Genomic DNA, 16876 nt, shown 5'->3' with positions numbered 1-16876 from the left:
CAGCATAAAGTCGATAGAATATAGTAGACTGAAGGTACATATGTAGGTAGTGTAACCAGAGTTGGATTTAAAGGTCTAGAAGTCTTGGGGCCACAAAGGAGTGGAGACCCTAGACGAACAGAAGCGTGAATACCCCAATAATAGGGTATTCTACTGTGTTTGAAAAAGTACTTCAAAACTTTGATTTTCTTAATAAAAAGCCACATATAAATATATTTCGGCAAAATAAACACATTTTATTGCCATAAAATTATTGAAATGACAGTTTTCGCCTCTCTGACGCCAAACCATGGCGACTCGTGTTTTAGGGCACGTGATATAAAGACTAAAAATTACGATTTTTAATTTCAATATAATAAATTAATAATGCGCTTTTATGACTCGAAATCAAAGTATTTAAGTATACATACATTTTAATTTTTATCAAATTTCATAATTTATTTTACACTACAGACAATACTCTGTTATGTTATGAATAAATTAGAATTGTTTTTATTTCAATTAGTAAGATATAATTTGTTTACTTGTATCGGTAACTTTTAAAACAGTTATTAGTAACATTATTATAATTTGACTATCTAGACATTTGTTAACTCGTCGGAATCTGTAGTGGGGCCCCTGTCATGTGGAGGCACAAGGGCAGTTGCCCCGGTTGCCCTCCGCTGAATCCGGCCCTGACTCCTGAGTGTAACGACAGACACACGGGACATAACATCTCAATTCCGAAGGTTGGTCTGAGGATAGGTTAAAATTTATTACGGCACAATGTCTATGGTTAGTACAGTACCATGATAGTCCATTTAACTTAATAAATATATTCGCAAGGAAAATTAAGCTATACATAGTTAAGGATTTTTTTAACTATAATATTAGATATAAATACGAAAATGAAACTCATTTTATTATTTATGTTTACAATAATTATAATCGTGTCTTTGTAAAACATTGTGAGGAACCTGTAAGTGTCGGATAGTCCCTCTGGAACTTTGATAGAACCTCGGTCTACCACAATATGTATCTAAATGCAGCAAGGGAGAAGCGAAGTCGAATCAGCTTCATCCCTTAATACGAAAGGGATTGCATGTTTTATCGACACATAACTAAAATTAATGTGTTTCATGCCAGTCATATTTATATTTTAAAATGAACTTATTTTTTAATACAGTACCGTTTTGTCTCAAATGTAGTTAGTTTATTTTTATATACAGCTACACAAACAATTGATAAGACGTAAATGTTATTTTTTTTTCATATTTACAGCGTAAGTTTTCCATTGATTTTGTTATTTATTTCATTTTAAATGTCATAGAACTTAAACATTTAATTAAATCGTTTTTTGTATCGGCTTCAGAGCTATTTTGCATTTGATCTGAGATAATATCAACTGTGTCATTAACACGGTCGAGAGTCGATGTTATCAAATTATATTCACTGCTGTTAAATGTCTCCATCGTACTCGGATAATCGTCGGTGTCTGAAAAACTACGAAGACTCGAGGAAATAACTTTTTTTATTATAATATCCGATTGCTTTAGTGAACTGGTGTATGGTTCCAACGTCCAAGACGATAGAGTGTCTACCTCAGATTGGCTTGCCAACGGGTGTATATTTGGCGATAGGTACGAAATGGAACTAATCATTAGTAAACTTTTAGTGAATCTGCTGTTACTCAAGCTTGGGCTAATTCCGCCGTAAGATGTAGACGACCTTGGATTTATTGTAGTGGATGTCAAAGTTTTTACATTTTTTTCTGGTGGAATATCGTATCGTGGGTTAGTTTTAACTGAAGTTTGAGAAGACCACGACTCTGTACTCCAAGGCGTAACGATCATATCTAGCGTGTCATCAGAACTGAAAATGGAATCATCGATCGTAGTGTCACTTACTGATGAATCATTTTTCGAAGATTGAATATTTGTTGTTGTTTTGGATGAAATAACGTGAGAACTATCAGAAGAAAATTCTGAAATCGTTTTTTTATTAACATCTTGATATTTATATGATTGGTTTATAGATCTAGTGATCATGGTTTTAAGCTGTGTGTATCCTTGACATCATAACGATCGGATAGCATGCAGTCGCTGCATCGATGAGCCATCTGTATTCTTGGATGCAATTCGCAAGTAGCTGCAGGTATTCCAAAGGATTCATGTTGGATGAACACTTCTATTTCAACTTTAGTTAATTAGTTTCATCATATTATTACGATTATCAAATGATTTAACGTTTAATGAGATATTTACTCCATTTAAAATTTGGTTGATTGATTTTTTTTTTGATAATTTACGTGAAACTGACGTTTGTATTTACTCGTTTGACATAACATATTGACAATATTAAAATGTTTTCACTATCCGTATTTTATGAATTAGATAATATGTCGCGTCAACGTAAAGTTCGAGTTACTGGCACACTAGTGGAGCATCGGTCGCTATCTGATATTTAATTATTAGAATATCAATTTAATATTTTTATTTGAAACTGTTACTGAAAGATACTTCGTTGTGAAAAAAAGGTTACTTGTCATTTTAATTTTTTTTAAAACGGTTTGATGGATGGTCTGATTGGCCATCTTTTGTTAAATGATCACCACCGCCCATACATATTAGCGCTGTAAGAAATATTAAGCATTCCTTACATCGACAATGCGCCATACCATACCATAACTAGAGAAATAGGTTTAAAGAATTCATTTCTCATAAAAACATAAAGTTTACATTACAATGAGATACAATCAATATTCTATAATAGGATGTGACAATATTTATATCTCTTGAACGCTTAATGTAAACGTTATTAACAAAATAAGATATTATGTCCGCCCTTCAGACCAAAATACAATAATACTAAACATTGCTGCTTTGCGTTAGAATATAAACAATGAGTGGATGATGCCAGCAAGGCATATAACAAATAATAAAAATTAGTAAAATTGTCTATGTCTAAATATAATTGTCTTTAAAAAATCTACTAGTTATAGGAGCAGTCGTAAACAAATTATTACATTTTAAACCCGTGAATAGACACGACGTTTGTGTATGACGTGTCGCTCACGGCGTCGCTGTTTTTTTTGGCGCGATTCGATTTGTGCTCGCACCAAATTATTCCTCGATTCGCGCTATTCTTGGCAAGCGATTACAAAACATTTTGTTTTTTGGTAGGTAATAAGGTAGATACTTAGTTCATGCTTACAGTGATTTTCTCTGTGGCGGTTGTATTGCGTCTTTTTATAATTAACAATTACTTTCACTTTGTTCTAAATTATAATATTTAAGATAATAATAGCAATGTGCGAAACTCGATAGGTCAAAAGACACAACGGTGTGATGCGTTTTAATGAAATTCTTTCGCTTATAACGCATGCTTTGAAAAGCTTTAACTAATTGCTGGTCATGATTCAACAATTTGATTGATGTTTTATTTTCAATTATAATCAATTTTTTTAAATGCTACAGAAGTTTAGAGCCAGAACTTGTGATCTGCATAGCGCAGTCTACTTTTATACCCCTAAATTTTGAAGTGGGGCTTATAGTGTGGCAATCGAAGTGGTCATAAATAGTTACTGCGCAAGAGCCCACTAAGACACTACCACTAAAGCTCTGGACAACTGTAACGTTGTAATGTTCCCATGATTCACAAGCTTCTCGTGAACATGTAGCGCCAACAGCAACAGTAGAGCATACTTTACCTCGTTGAGGAGACTGAAAACATTTTTGAGAAACAGCACTGAACACGATTAACTAGATGTGCCTTAAAGATAATTCACCGTGACGAACTCATCATCTCCGACATCGATTGTCTTTGAATGTAAATTGTATTTATGTAAAATTATGTATTATATTACCCCCCTCCCCCCGGAAGTGAATTCCTGGCTACGGCCATGATCTACAATAACATTATATTAAAGTGTTCTTCTCATATTAATATAATAATTATATCGTGCATCTTGTAAATAAAAAAAGACATAAAATATTTGTGATTTTATTTATTACGCACGCGTATATATAATACATATGTTATAAATTTACAGTAATTAATAAAACAGGATAATTTATATCTTTAGCTTATCTTTAGCTGACAAGCGTAATAAACGTATCTAAATAACTAATACGTGCGTATTAATTAGTATTTAGGTATTACTATCCATCTAATACAATTAATATTAAAAGTTCTATTTTAATTCGCGAGACTAGGTTTGAAAACAAAAAAAATACAATAATTTATTTTACAAAACAGTTTTTTTTTTTATTACAATTCATTCCGTTGACGATGAGGTAAAGCTGTATATTGTGGTGTATTCAATTCTTTTGCAGTTCATAAGGATTTATTGAAGCTTATACTAATATTTTCCTTAAATTCTGCTAAAATTCTCGACATTTTGATTTATTTTTTAACGAATTGTTTTTAGATCTTTTATATCCGTACTTGTGTTTAGTAACTTTCCGCTTGATTTATATCTATAGTTTTTACTTTGACTATCATTATAGAAAAAGTTTAAAAAAAATTGAAGACATGAATTTGAATTTGGAATCAGTCCCTACACACACAATTATTTACATTAAATATGTATTAATAGCAATTTAAAGCACAACTGATCTTGTTCAATATTTATTTATTGAAAGAATAACAATTACTTTACCTTAAATGACATAACCGTACATACATACATTTTTAGTACCAACCTTTTATTTCAATTTAATCTCGGATCCGCTTTAAAATTACAGAAACGTATTTATAATTGTAATTAAAAATATATTAATACTTTATTCAATTGCAAATTGCAAATGTTGCTTAATTAATTTCATAACGTCCGACTGTTGATCTGATAAAATATTTAATTTTTCTTTTAAACATTGTTTTAACGAAATTATCTGCGCGTATAATTGTGCGCAATGTGAATCCTGTACGTTTCTTTTGATGTTATTTGAATATTCGCTGAACGTAATTAAAATCCTTCAGTACTTTTTTTATTTTATTAGTGTTTTTGCCCCTTTTGCCTTCCTCATGCTGTATCCTGGGCATCGTCGGTTGGTACTCTGTGTGATGCTGGTTGGAGGTCAGTCGTTGTGAAGCGATGGCCGTGAGATACGGGTTTCTCCTGGTACTATTCTGATCAGCTGAGAGGATAGTGTGAGCGATCCTAGCAACTGAGGAAAGTGTCATTGGAAGAGGATGAGTTCGATGTGTGCCTGCCGGCGAGGGTTACTAAACACCAAAACACCACACCTGACCCGATACCATCCCGAGCCGATGACGGCCATCGTGATTTTGGAGGGAATAATCACATAACCGGGTTTCATTATGATCTTGACACAATTCTGAAGATTTGCCGTCTTTAAAAAAATGGTTATCTTGATAGTAGTTTTGTGTAAGCCCACCTGGGTAGGTAACGCCCACTCACCATATATTCTACCGCCAATAAATACTTCGTATTTATATATATAACGTTGTGTTCCGGTCTGAATGGTGAGTAAGCCAGTGTAACTAAGCATAGGTCATAACATTTTATTGCAATTTTTAATGCATTGGCGATGAATTAAATGGTTACAACGAGCGAGCGACAACGTCTATGAGCGGTAACTAAGTACCATCAGTTGGTCCATGTGTTAGTCCGCTAACTGCCTTTAAGTAAAAAAAATAATTAATTTATATTTAATTTAATTATTATCGTTTCCATAAAAACACCTACTTTGGATTTATTTATTTACCTACATTTTAAAATGTTTGCACAAAAGTTGCGAACCGAAGAAAACGTTCATGTTTTGCTCAATTACTTAAGTGGTTTTAAAATAAAATATCACATTACATATATTTTTTATATCGCAGGGAGACACATATGCACATGGACTCATTAGATACTCATTAATAATGCATTATAAGCGCCCTGCCTCTTATGATATACACCTATTTAAGACGCAGGGAGCTCGCAACCATAAGAGCATAAGTATTTATGTTTGGCTCTGGCTCATGTTTCATTTTATAAGATCCGCCATCCTTGAGGTCATTGACTTTTGTAAGTTTTGTATTGTTTTGTATTCACCCGATACGTTTGCTTTATTTAATTTTTTTAATTTGACTTATTTACTATACATACATTTTTTGGTCACTAGAAGTTTTGTATTAGTTGGTATAGTAAACTTTTTTACTATAAACAATATTTAAAAAAAAAATAAGACAAGAATTTGATATTTGAATTTGGAATCATGTTTTCTGTACCGACAATTATTTGTTTTTATTCTTATTCTACATTAGGTTATTATTAAGTTTTGTTGTTAATTTTATGTACATTTTCTTTTGTCATTTAATATGAATACAAAAATTTATCACTACAACTACGCAAGAACATTTTCTTGTCTGTCATCTCTCTTCAATAGATCAATGTCTAGTAATATTTTCCCCAATTCCCCGGTCCTGAACGCTCGGATCATCGTCCTAGCAACTTCCACGACGTCGGGGACTTCGCGAATCCGTCCATCAAAGTCACGGGTCCTTCTCACGCGGTTTAACTTTATTGAGCCTGTAACGAGGACCTGTTAGAAAGAACAAAACAAAATATTATATTTACTTTAAAAAAATCCGAAAATAGAGGCACTATTTTCTAGTACATTTGAGTTTGTAAGATGATGCTCAAGTGTTAGGATATCAAAAAGAAGTAAAATTGTCTATGTCTAAATCTAATTATCTTTCAATATTTTTATATTTCAATTTCGAGAGTAAGCCATAAAGCGATATAATAGTATTCTGATGCCAAATAAATCTGTTATAATAATTACGTTTACTGGGAATAAATAGTGAAGCAATATCTTACTCGACAATACTAAACAAAACCCGGCATAAGAAATGACAAAGATTGTTCTCTTTATAGGACAATGACCACGTGATCCATTTCAACCGCTGTGGTCAATCTCGATAGTCGCATTTCGAAATATAGATGTATAGCCCATTCTAATGGAAGTAGGAAAAAAGATAAACAAACCATAGATCTACCTATTTCATGTGACTTGCTAATAACTCAATTAGGTATATTGTGCACTACTAAGAGTTTATGATTAATATATCTTTATTTATAATACAACACTGTTACACTTAACGACTTATTTCCACTTTAATTTTACTTCCAAAATACCGATAACAGTTTCGTCAATGTTCAAAACGCAATTTTTTCGCAAATCCATAGTGAATATCATAGATTAGTCAAGCTCTCGACCAATGATATCGCGTCAATTTGCTTTAAAATGATGTTTGTTTGGCTTGACTTCATTTTTCAACTCTCTAATTGATTGGGGTGACAATACCATACAAACGGAGAGTCAGCGAGCTTCAGGAGCAGAGAAGAACAAGCGTCTGATCTCTTCACTAGTTTTTCAAATTGCCATCCAACCACTTTATCTTGTACTAACCTTGTTAATATCATCACACGGTTCCTCCAGACCCATGAAGTCCACGTACTTGAAGCTGCCGTGCTTGTTCAGCCAGTACAGGAGATAGTCTGCTATGATTTCTTCGCCGACGAGGTGATCTTGTAAAGACGCGCAAAGAGCGAGCTTCAATCCCATCTCTATGTCTGATACTGATGGCTCTAGGATTCCTAGGATAAAGATATTGCTTTTAAGTTGCGGAATTACTGTAAAGTAAACATTTTAATTTACCCACAGCTGGGCTAATACCTCCTTTACTTTTGAGGTGGTGATGTTACAGGTAGACAGTCAAATGGGACACTGAATAGTAAGTAGCAACCGCTGCCCATATACTCTGGTGCTGTAAGAAATATTTCCCATACCTTGGTTCCCCAATATACCACCTTAGCAATTAAGCTGTTACATCCTTCGTACCTGTAGTTACACTGAGTCATACATCCTATAAACTAGTAAAATATGTAATGAGTGGAACCACCAAATAAATTCTTTATTAACCGTAATATATAAAACCAATAAAGTTATCATATTCGTCATTGGACGTCAATTAAACAATACGAAGAAAATGTAATTCACCTGGAGTGTCTAGCATGAATATTTTAGGGTCATTATTTATTCTAATCTTAGTCATCACACTTCGAGTGATACCAGCCACTGCACCGACCGGGAGAGCATGCTTGATATTCATATTACGACTTCTTAGCATATTGATAAGCGATGACTTGCCAACATTTGGAACACCGATGATCATTACACTGTAGTCTAATTCTTCACTTCGATTGTACCTGTTAAAAATATTTTTAATTAAAATTGGAAGAATATTATGGAACTTTTATCATTATCATAACAATATAATATAATTTACTAAAAAAATAGTGTCCAATCCAATAACTGTAATAAGAAAATTCTTATTTGTAAGCCTGTTCTTGTATCATAGTCTAAAGTAAAATATAATTAAATGATAGACATTAAGGGATAATATTTCAAAGTGTTTTTTTTAATGTTATACTTCGTTTAGAAAAGTTAAGACACACTTTTCTGTTGAATTACATAGAATATTGTTATGCAAATAAATACCTGTTGGAGTTCTTAATAATATCCACTAAACGAGGTCGCAATGACTTAAGTCCACGACAATGCTGATCTTTCGAGTTAGTAAATATTACATTCTGTACACCTTCAGATGTGAGTTGATCTTTTATCTTTGGCAATAACGATCGTATCGTTAAGTCTTTTTTATTTAAAACTAGAATATGAGGTTTTGCACCAGTCAAAGTATTTGTAAAGATGGGATTACGGCCTGTAAATGGAATTCTAGCGTCGTGAACTTCGATCACACAATCTACTGACTTAAGTTTTCGCTGCATTTGTTTTAACCCTTTATTCATATGGCCTGGGAACCAGTGTAGGAGATCTTTGCTCACATAAGGGCATTTCTTACGGAAACTATAAGCAGCAACGTCGAATTTTGTTGCCATTTCTGTTGTTTGTTTTGGTTTGATTTCGAGGTTATAATTTTATGTACTTGTATCTTCGTAAGTTAAGTTACGAGATTCATTACATATAATAAGCAAGGCACTACCAACTAAAAATGAATATCTATAAAATTATATCAAAATCAAGATACTGAAATAATTAATTTGATATTCTACAATGACAGTTGCAAAATATTATTATATAAATGTCAATTGTCATTGTCATCAGATATTACATCAGTTTAGGAACACTAGATGATATATTAATATAATAAATAAAACTTAATCTTATTTCCCATCACAGTACTGGTCGTCAAAAGTATCTGCTTGAAATAATGAAAAATATATAATGTCAAGTTTAGCTTAGGACGAGTTATATTTATTTAATACTTAAATAATTATTCTAAAGTTTGTTAAAAAGTTCAGAAGGATGTCACAAACATTTATGCTAGAACCAGAAATAATAGCGGCTGCAGCAAATGTTCTGCCTGATCTCAACAACGATTTGGTGCTTGCTAAAAATTTCTTAAAACAACAGTCTGGCGCTACTGGTGATACACTGTAAATTTTATATTTTTTGTTTTGTTTCTTTGGTTTCATAAATCCTATCGATTTCGAAGTGTAACAATATTTTTTTTGTAACCAGATATGATCACATGGTGGACGTTGTACACAAAATTTTATCGCAAAAGCCTCCAGATGTTGTTGACAATTTTGAACAATATTCATGGCAAGTGAAACAAGAGAAATTTCGACCAAATTTCGATTTATTGAACGATATCTACCTCGCGCCATCGCAGCTTGCTCTAATTAGACGAATGGATGAAATGTTTCGGGTGTTGTGCCACTGTTATATTTTTATTAATATATTAAAAATTTATTAATATATTAAAAATTTATTAATATATTGAAAATTATGCATTTCGTAAAATTTCAAACCTCTGACTAAAATAAAACAATGTCTAAACATTTTATAAATACCACATATGGTTTAACCCTTAATGTTTTCATTGTAAGTAACAGTTAACAAACGATAAATATTATTTTTAACTTTAGTTAGTTGCGAGTAAGAGTCAGAGAATGGAAGATGTCGGTGAAGAGGAGCAGGAGTTAGATTTAGAAGAAGATTCCTTAAGGCCGAGGATCGCGGACATCATTGAGCACAATTACTACTTTCGTGAGGTAAGTAGTTACCATACAACATAGTCTGGTACCCACCGAAGTAAAGGCACGAGAGGTTGACTACAGTGGAGATTCCTTCCTCTTCCCTGCAAATACGTTAACCTAATTTATGGAAACTACGCACTTAATTCTATGTAAGTCTAAAATAAAATAAAAAGTAGTAGGTAAGTCTTATAAAAGTAAATACACAGTTATGACTTTGATGAAAATGTTCGGAGTTTAATAGTGGATACACTCGTGGCAGTTATTTGAGACCCATGCAGGTTTCCGTACGATTTTTCTTCCAACGCCTAAAAATCTTTACGTTAAAACCCATAATCGTAGGTTTAACACATTCTAGCCACTAGGTCAATGTGGTAACTTTTGTGAAATGAGGTATACTATAATATACTTAGGTATATTATAACTTTAAAGTTTAAACCTCATAATCAACCTTAAACGTAAGCGACAAAATCGCTTTTCTTCATTTTCATTGATGACATTATTTTATATTATGCACAGTGTGGTTACGGTTTGTCTGAACAAGAATGTTATGCGGTTTACATAGCTCTCAATATGCTGGCCATCAAGGAACCGGTAGCCACTATTAGGTGAGTAGAATAAAGAATATACTTGTGTTTTTGTGTAGATATTATTTTAGACTGGACAAAAAATATAATTTGTTATTCTCGACTATATTAAGTTTTTTATTTTTTGTAACTCTTTCCTAAAGCAAGATTTAATTAAATATCTCTAATTTTAATTAAGAGTAGACAGTTATAAGATAAATTTTAATGGAATGATTACTATAAATGCCTATAAAAAATATTTAAAAAATTGATTATTTTGATAATGATGATGACAAACCCAAATCTGGATGACAGATTCTTTGGCAAGATTTTTGGTACCAAAGCAAATTACTACGTCGCAGAGACTGATCTCACTATAGAAGAGTTGGATAGGCGTATCAGAGTTTGTATTTGTTATTTTAATTTTTCCAATAATTGAATTGATAATAAAGTATACGAACTCTTGCGAGCTGTTAAAACTATAGCAGATTATACTTTAATTTTAATAAATTACCCAATGCTGCGAAAAGTCTCCCTCTTAAAGGTCTTAATCAGTAACACACTCTCTGTGTGGGTTCGAGAATATACATATGGCAGATCTTAAAAGACAACCATAAATGCTACATAAAATTTAAAAGATATTTTTGAAAAGTTTTTAAAGGCCCACAAAGTCCATGCTATTTTTTTATTAATTCTAAAATTAAAATAAATATGCATTACCGAGATGCGATGAATAGTATACGTAAAAAAAGGTTCTGGCGTTGCTTAGGAATTCGAAATGAAAGACATGCCCGGCGAGGGAGAAGGCGGAGAAGAAGATCGTGCTCAAGAAATAGAAGAACAAAAGGAAATGAGTGAGATTATTGAATTGTTGTAATATTATATTAAAAAAAGGTTTTACTATAAAGGACAAACACATGGTATGCAGTAGTGGCTCTTAGTGCTAGCTCGTCTGTATCGATATCCACTTTTAATTGTACCGCCAAACGGTAATATGTTTGTTGTATGTTATTTTGTTCCGGTTTAAAGCGACGCAAGTAATCTGTGGTTGACGGCGTGTTTGCGATCTAAGAAATGAGAAAATTCTTACGGTGGCAGTGTATGGGCAATGGGTGACCAATTGCCTTATCCAAAATTAACGGTAATACAGATAAATGATAATTATAAAGTGTAATCTCGAAAAATATGCCAATGAAGATTAATATGATGATTGATGTGAGTAAAAAGAATTGAATTAAATCGTAGTGGGCGAAGGTGAGGCTAAGGAAGAGAAACCTAAAGAACCAGTGCCTCCCAAACTGCCTCCAATTCCCGAGTCCACGTGGCAGCCGCCCCCCATTATACCTGTCGAGAGGCCAGGCCAAGGTGTTAATAAAAAGGTTAAATAGTATATACATTTTATCTTAATTTGGCGTTTTTGTACTTTTTTCCCATTTATTATTTTTCATAGGAGCGTTTCTATTGTTGTGTTATATTTATTCAAAGATATGTTTTAAACGGATTCTGTTTAGTATTGTCTTTCTCTAGTTTTATTAGCTTCGCAAGTTTAGTGTTGTAATATGTTTCATAGACGTACTACGTCTGCAATCAGCCGGGCGAGCCCTGGGTATGTCTTCCAGATGTAATTCCGCATCAGATCCGAGTGGCGAGACTTTCGGTCCGTTGTATGACGGGTGATCTTGATGCAGAGGTAAGAGAAGAGGATGGAGGTAACTATTTATGAATGTGAAACTTAATTTATCTAGTATTCAGGATTTTAAAACAGCATGTTCTCTAATCTTACAGTGATAAACATAGTGTAAAATGGAGCAATTATATTTTATCAAAAGAAATACTTTTAATCAATCTCTTGCAACTAATCAAAGACATTGAGATTTAGATACATATTTTTTTCTAATTGATATAGTCCTTGAGTTGGTTACACATGAGGCAGAATTTATTGATTGAAGTTAAACATCAACAATACGAGGATTGACATTAAACACGTTGGTTTCCTTGGGATTTTCCTTCACCACCGAACATGAGATGAATTGTAAACTTTAATTAGCACAGGAGATAATTCAGTGTTGCTTGACTGGGCTTGAACACTTATCAAACATCGGTTAAACTGCACGAATTCTAATTATTGGGCCATCTAGGTTCTCACCACTGGGCTGAAAACGTACGGATATATTTCTAACCGTACCTACCTATAAAAAAATATTATTTAATATCAGAAAGCTGATTTATTTCGTTACTTAGTTTTCTAAGTCTTGAGAAAATCCAAAAGCATTTTCATGTGAAGTAATTAATTTCATCATTATTAGGTAATCACTTACCCACCATTCGAGGGCACGGAACGTAATTACCTTCGGGCTCAATTGGCTCGTATTCAAGCAGCGACCTCCGTCTCACCGCAGGGATTTTACACATTTGGCTCGGGTGAAGAGGAAGAAGATATCGACTTGGAAGAGGGAGCGGGTATCATTAAAATTTGTCGTTTCAAATATTAACATGGCGGAATTTCTTTACGCACTGACCCACATATACTCGTATCCTCGCGCTTGTACGATACTTTTTATTAATATATAAAAATTGCCTGTCGTTTTTGTTCGATGAAATTATTTACATGATAATCAATTTAATTTTAATGTAAGCTACGATTAATACGACAAAATAACAAAACAATACTACACAAAAGTTATAGCATAGAAAAACTACACTACCTACTATTAGTTACACTACGATATTTATTATTTTAATTAACTTATCATCCTTTGATTGATGTCTGATTTATTATCCGGATTACTTTTTTTCCAAATTTGGGATGATAGAAAGTTTTTCTGTTGAGATTTTTTTATTAGCATTCCGGAGTTTAAAATTTTAAAAAACACGTGAAGGCTGTAGGTACGTCCGTTGATCTTGAATACTTAGCGGTCGTGTTTGATTCGTCGTATCGGTAACATTAGCACAAATATATAGTATGTCCTACGTAGTTGGTATTCCATTGTTTAAATGTTCAGTGATTACACTATGTAGACTAGCAGAGATTTAGCAGAGCTTTCACGACTTCTGGTTTTCTTGCTTGAAAGTCTTCGTTGTTGCTCGGCGTGTTTGCACGGGGTTTCCTTCGGCGTGCTTGCTCGGGTTTACTTCGGCGTGTTTGCACGGGGTCACCAGTTTCAAGGAAGTATGGCATTATAATAAAACGACTGATTTGTAGAGAGCAGTATTGTGGAATGCAATGGATGAATGAATGAAAATGAGTATTTATTTAGATAAATGTTTCGAGTATATCTATAAAAGTTTCGGTAGCAAAAACGACGCCTTCCAGAGTCTAATGTTTCAAATACTCAGTTTTTTTTGTGCATAAATGTGGTATGCGCTTGGAGTAGCCTGTGGAGTTATTTACGACGTAATGATGGCGTGCAGATGTTGTATACGCTTGGAGTGGCTAGATAGCCACTGATTGACTGATTGGCTAGATGCCACTAGATAGTGGCTAGCGTCGTAACGACAAACAGATGTGCTGCTCCAAGTTTATAGCTTCTATCTTTCTCTTTTCTTAAGATTCATTGTATATTTCATTAATGTATTGAAATACACGGGGTTAAGATGCTTAGACATTTAGAAATACATTGTGGGCTTTTAACAAAACGCCCCTAACAAAAGTAGGCGTGAATCACAAATCATAATATATATACTATTCTGTTTTCTTATTAGGAGACATGGCCTTCAATCCAAATCCCTTCTACCAAGGTCACACCCTTAAAGACTTGGTTGATTCAAATCTGACTTACTGGGTTCACCACGGCAGACATATCCTCAAGCAGGGTAGAACTATATGGTGGAATCCTAATGCAGGATTGGTTAGGAATTTTGGTTTTAAATAATTTCATAACTTATTAAATACTGTATATTACCATCCCATCCATACCATTTTAAAAATGTTGGTACTTGAAATTAACTGGTCTTTGCGTATTGGCAATTATTCCCAATGTCCTTAAGTTTTGACTGACATATTTCTTTAGGATGAAGCGGTTGAAGAAGAAGAAGACGAAGGCCTTCAACCCATGGAGCCTGAATCCGGTCCTTCACTATTCACACCTCTCTCTGAAGATGGCCGACTCGAGGGTCAGAACGCTTGGAGCGCCCGCGTCAGCTCTACCCTGGTGCCAGACAAGGCTGTAGCATATCTGAGAAGTAACATATGGCCTGGTGCTGTCGCTTATTCTACAACTGGGAAGTGAGTTATATCAACGTCAAGTAAATTGGAAGAAAAATAAATAAAACCTTCAATTTTTTTTTAACTCGTACGTAAATGTATACTATCAGATTCATCAGAATGATTTGCGATTATTTCCTCTTTACTTACGTCACAGATATCTCCGAAATATGAAAATCTTTTCAGAACTGGCTTTCTACAAAAAGTGTACAAAAAATGTATTTAAGGTAAACTAAAACAAGTTGAAAAAAATATTAAAAATGATATTGTATAAAATGATCAGGAAATCTGAATGCATGTACGTTGGATTGGGCCTGAAATACCAGCCTCCGAACTTCAGTCCTCTACAACTACCGCGGCCGCAGGAAGAATACGCTATTGGACCCGAGGTTATGGAGATGGCTGATCCAACGTTCGCGGATGAAGAGGTTAGCTAGTTTGATAAAATATATTCGTCTTAATCAAAATTGTAGGTATTCGTCTAGTTTGATCTCTCATTTGCGTGAGAGAGTGCGCAGGTGTTAATTTCATGATGATCGTGAAAGCCTGACAGACAAAAAATTAAAACAAAACCCTTACCTACCCTACGTCTTATTTCCTCCCATAGTGAAAAAGAGGGATAGAAGACGGACCGATTTGTCCCCTATATAATCAACGATTTACGCGAAATGCTGGTAGTATTTTTGCTACCGTACTGCGGGGTCATGATTTGTTCTACTTATCTAATGAATGTAAATAATAATTATTTTGAGCTATATTAGTTACCAGAGTTTGTGACGTCAATGACAAGTGACGTACACAATTCATCTGGAATAATGCGAATGAATAATTAAACAATACTAAGTCAACGAACTCTGAAAAAGGGTTATAGAATGCTTTTGTAAGGAAAATCATTTTTGAATTCAGTACTTTGCTTAGGCTTGTTAGGGGGACTCCTGATAATAGCAAAATTAAAACTTATAAAATTTTCTTTAAATTGCCTTTTATATTTTTTTCATTATTTCAAATATTTTATGAGATAACCGTCTCCGAATGTCGCTTGTTTAAAGAAATACCGCGCACCTTAGATTTGCTTACTTCCCTTAATAATATCAATAAGAATTTACCACGAAAAATATTATCTGGTGGCAAACCCAGAGTATATTATATATTAATAACACATTTCTGCCAGGCTTACCGAATCGCTCACCTACCTCCACCGCCACCAGTGCTGCAAGGGGAAGGGGAGGGAGAGGGTCTACCCGAAGAAGAGGAGGAAGAAGATTAAAACACGTAATGCTTTCTTCATTTGCTTTAAACACACATTATTTACGTAGTTTTAGTTTTGTAAATATTTGGTAGTGTGTCGAAACAATATTTTCCATGAGTACCAATACCTTTTGAGGACAATATTCCGAGTCAGGGAAACTTCGCAGAAATAACGACGGCGTGTTGTAATTTTGTTTTATCAACTGTATTGTTTATTTAAATAAAAGATTGATAAATAAATTTTTATTTATTTTATTGTAACAAATGATTACTAAAATTGTTTTAGGATAAATGTTAAATAACAAGTTTTAATGTAAATTGTATACCTAGTCATAATAATATCGCGATTTGCGTGGAGTTGGTGTTACAAATTTTTGGGTAATATGAGCATATGCTTTGAAAATGAACAAAATATATAAACTAAAAAATTTAATAAATACATTTACTCAATTTATTTATATTGTATGTGCAACACTGTGGGAACGAAACTTTAAAAAAATCTTTTAAAAAATCTTTAAAAATTATTTTACAAAATATATTAATATTGTATATCTTTAAAATTATTTAATATCTTTAAAATTAATTCATTACGTACGACAAAATTAATATCCTCTTTTGTAGGTTTTTTTTTTAAATATTATTTTGATCTTGTTTAATGTTACCTTGCTAAATATGTTGCAATCTGTTTTGTTTATCAGATAAAATAATCTAACTGATTATAATCTCTATTATTTAATGCAATGCGTGATTTGTCATGTCGGTATGATATGAGATCTTAAATTTAATCAATAGTATTGGCTATTA

The 16876-nt window shown here is 33.2% G+C and overlaps 2 protein-coding genes across 2 annotated transcripts; one reads left to right on the top strand and one right to left on the bottom strand.

Moving 5' to 3' along the window:
- Positions 1–6252: 6252 nt before the first annotated feature.
- LOC113402823 (mitochondrial GTPase 1) lies at positions 6253–9060 on the bottom strand. Its single transcript, XM_026643150.2, has 4 exons — positions 8493–9060; positions 7992–8200; positions 7401–7588; positions 6253–6530 (listed from the first exon to the last, which is right to left on the bottom strand). The coding sequence occupies exons 1-4, from the start codon at positions 8891–8893 to the stop codon at positions 6333–6335; spliced, it is 996 nt and encodes a 331-aa protein (XP_026498935.2). The 5' UTR covers positions 8894–9060; the 3' UTR covers positions 6253–6332.
- A 219-nt stretch (positions 9061–9279) lies between these two features.
- Positions 9280–16260, top strand: LOC113402816 (radial spoke head protein 6 homolog A). Its single transcript, XM_026643144.2, has 13 exons — positions 9280–9451; positions 9537–9726; positions 9947–10072; positions 10574–10662; positions 10936–11023; positions 11390–11474; positions 11866–11999; positions 12191–12310; positions 12927–13080; positions 14323–14468; positions 14631–14845; positions 15108–15252; positions 15996–16260. The coding sequence occupies exons 1-13, from the start codon at positions 9321–9323 to the stop codon at positions 16089–16091; spliced, it is 1719 nt and encodes a 572-aa protein (XP_026498929.2). The 5' UTR covers positions 9280–9320; the 3' UTR covers positions 16092–16260.
- Positions 16261–16876: the final 616 nt, after the last annotated feature.

This window comes from Vanessa tameamea, chromosome 19 (assembly GCF_037043105.1).
Source record: "Vanessa tameamea isolate UH-Manoa-2023 chromosome 19, ilVanTame1 primary haplotype, whole genome shotgun sequence".
In the NCBI taxonomy this organism is placed as follows: Eukaryota; Metazoa; Arthropoda; class Insecta; order Lepidoptera; family Nymphalidae; genus Vanessa; species Vanessa tameamea.
Note: the sequence above shows the minus strand (reverse complement) of the source record. Positions and strands in the feature narration are given on the sequence as shown.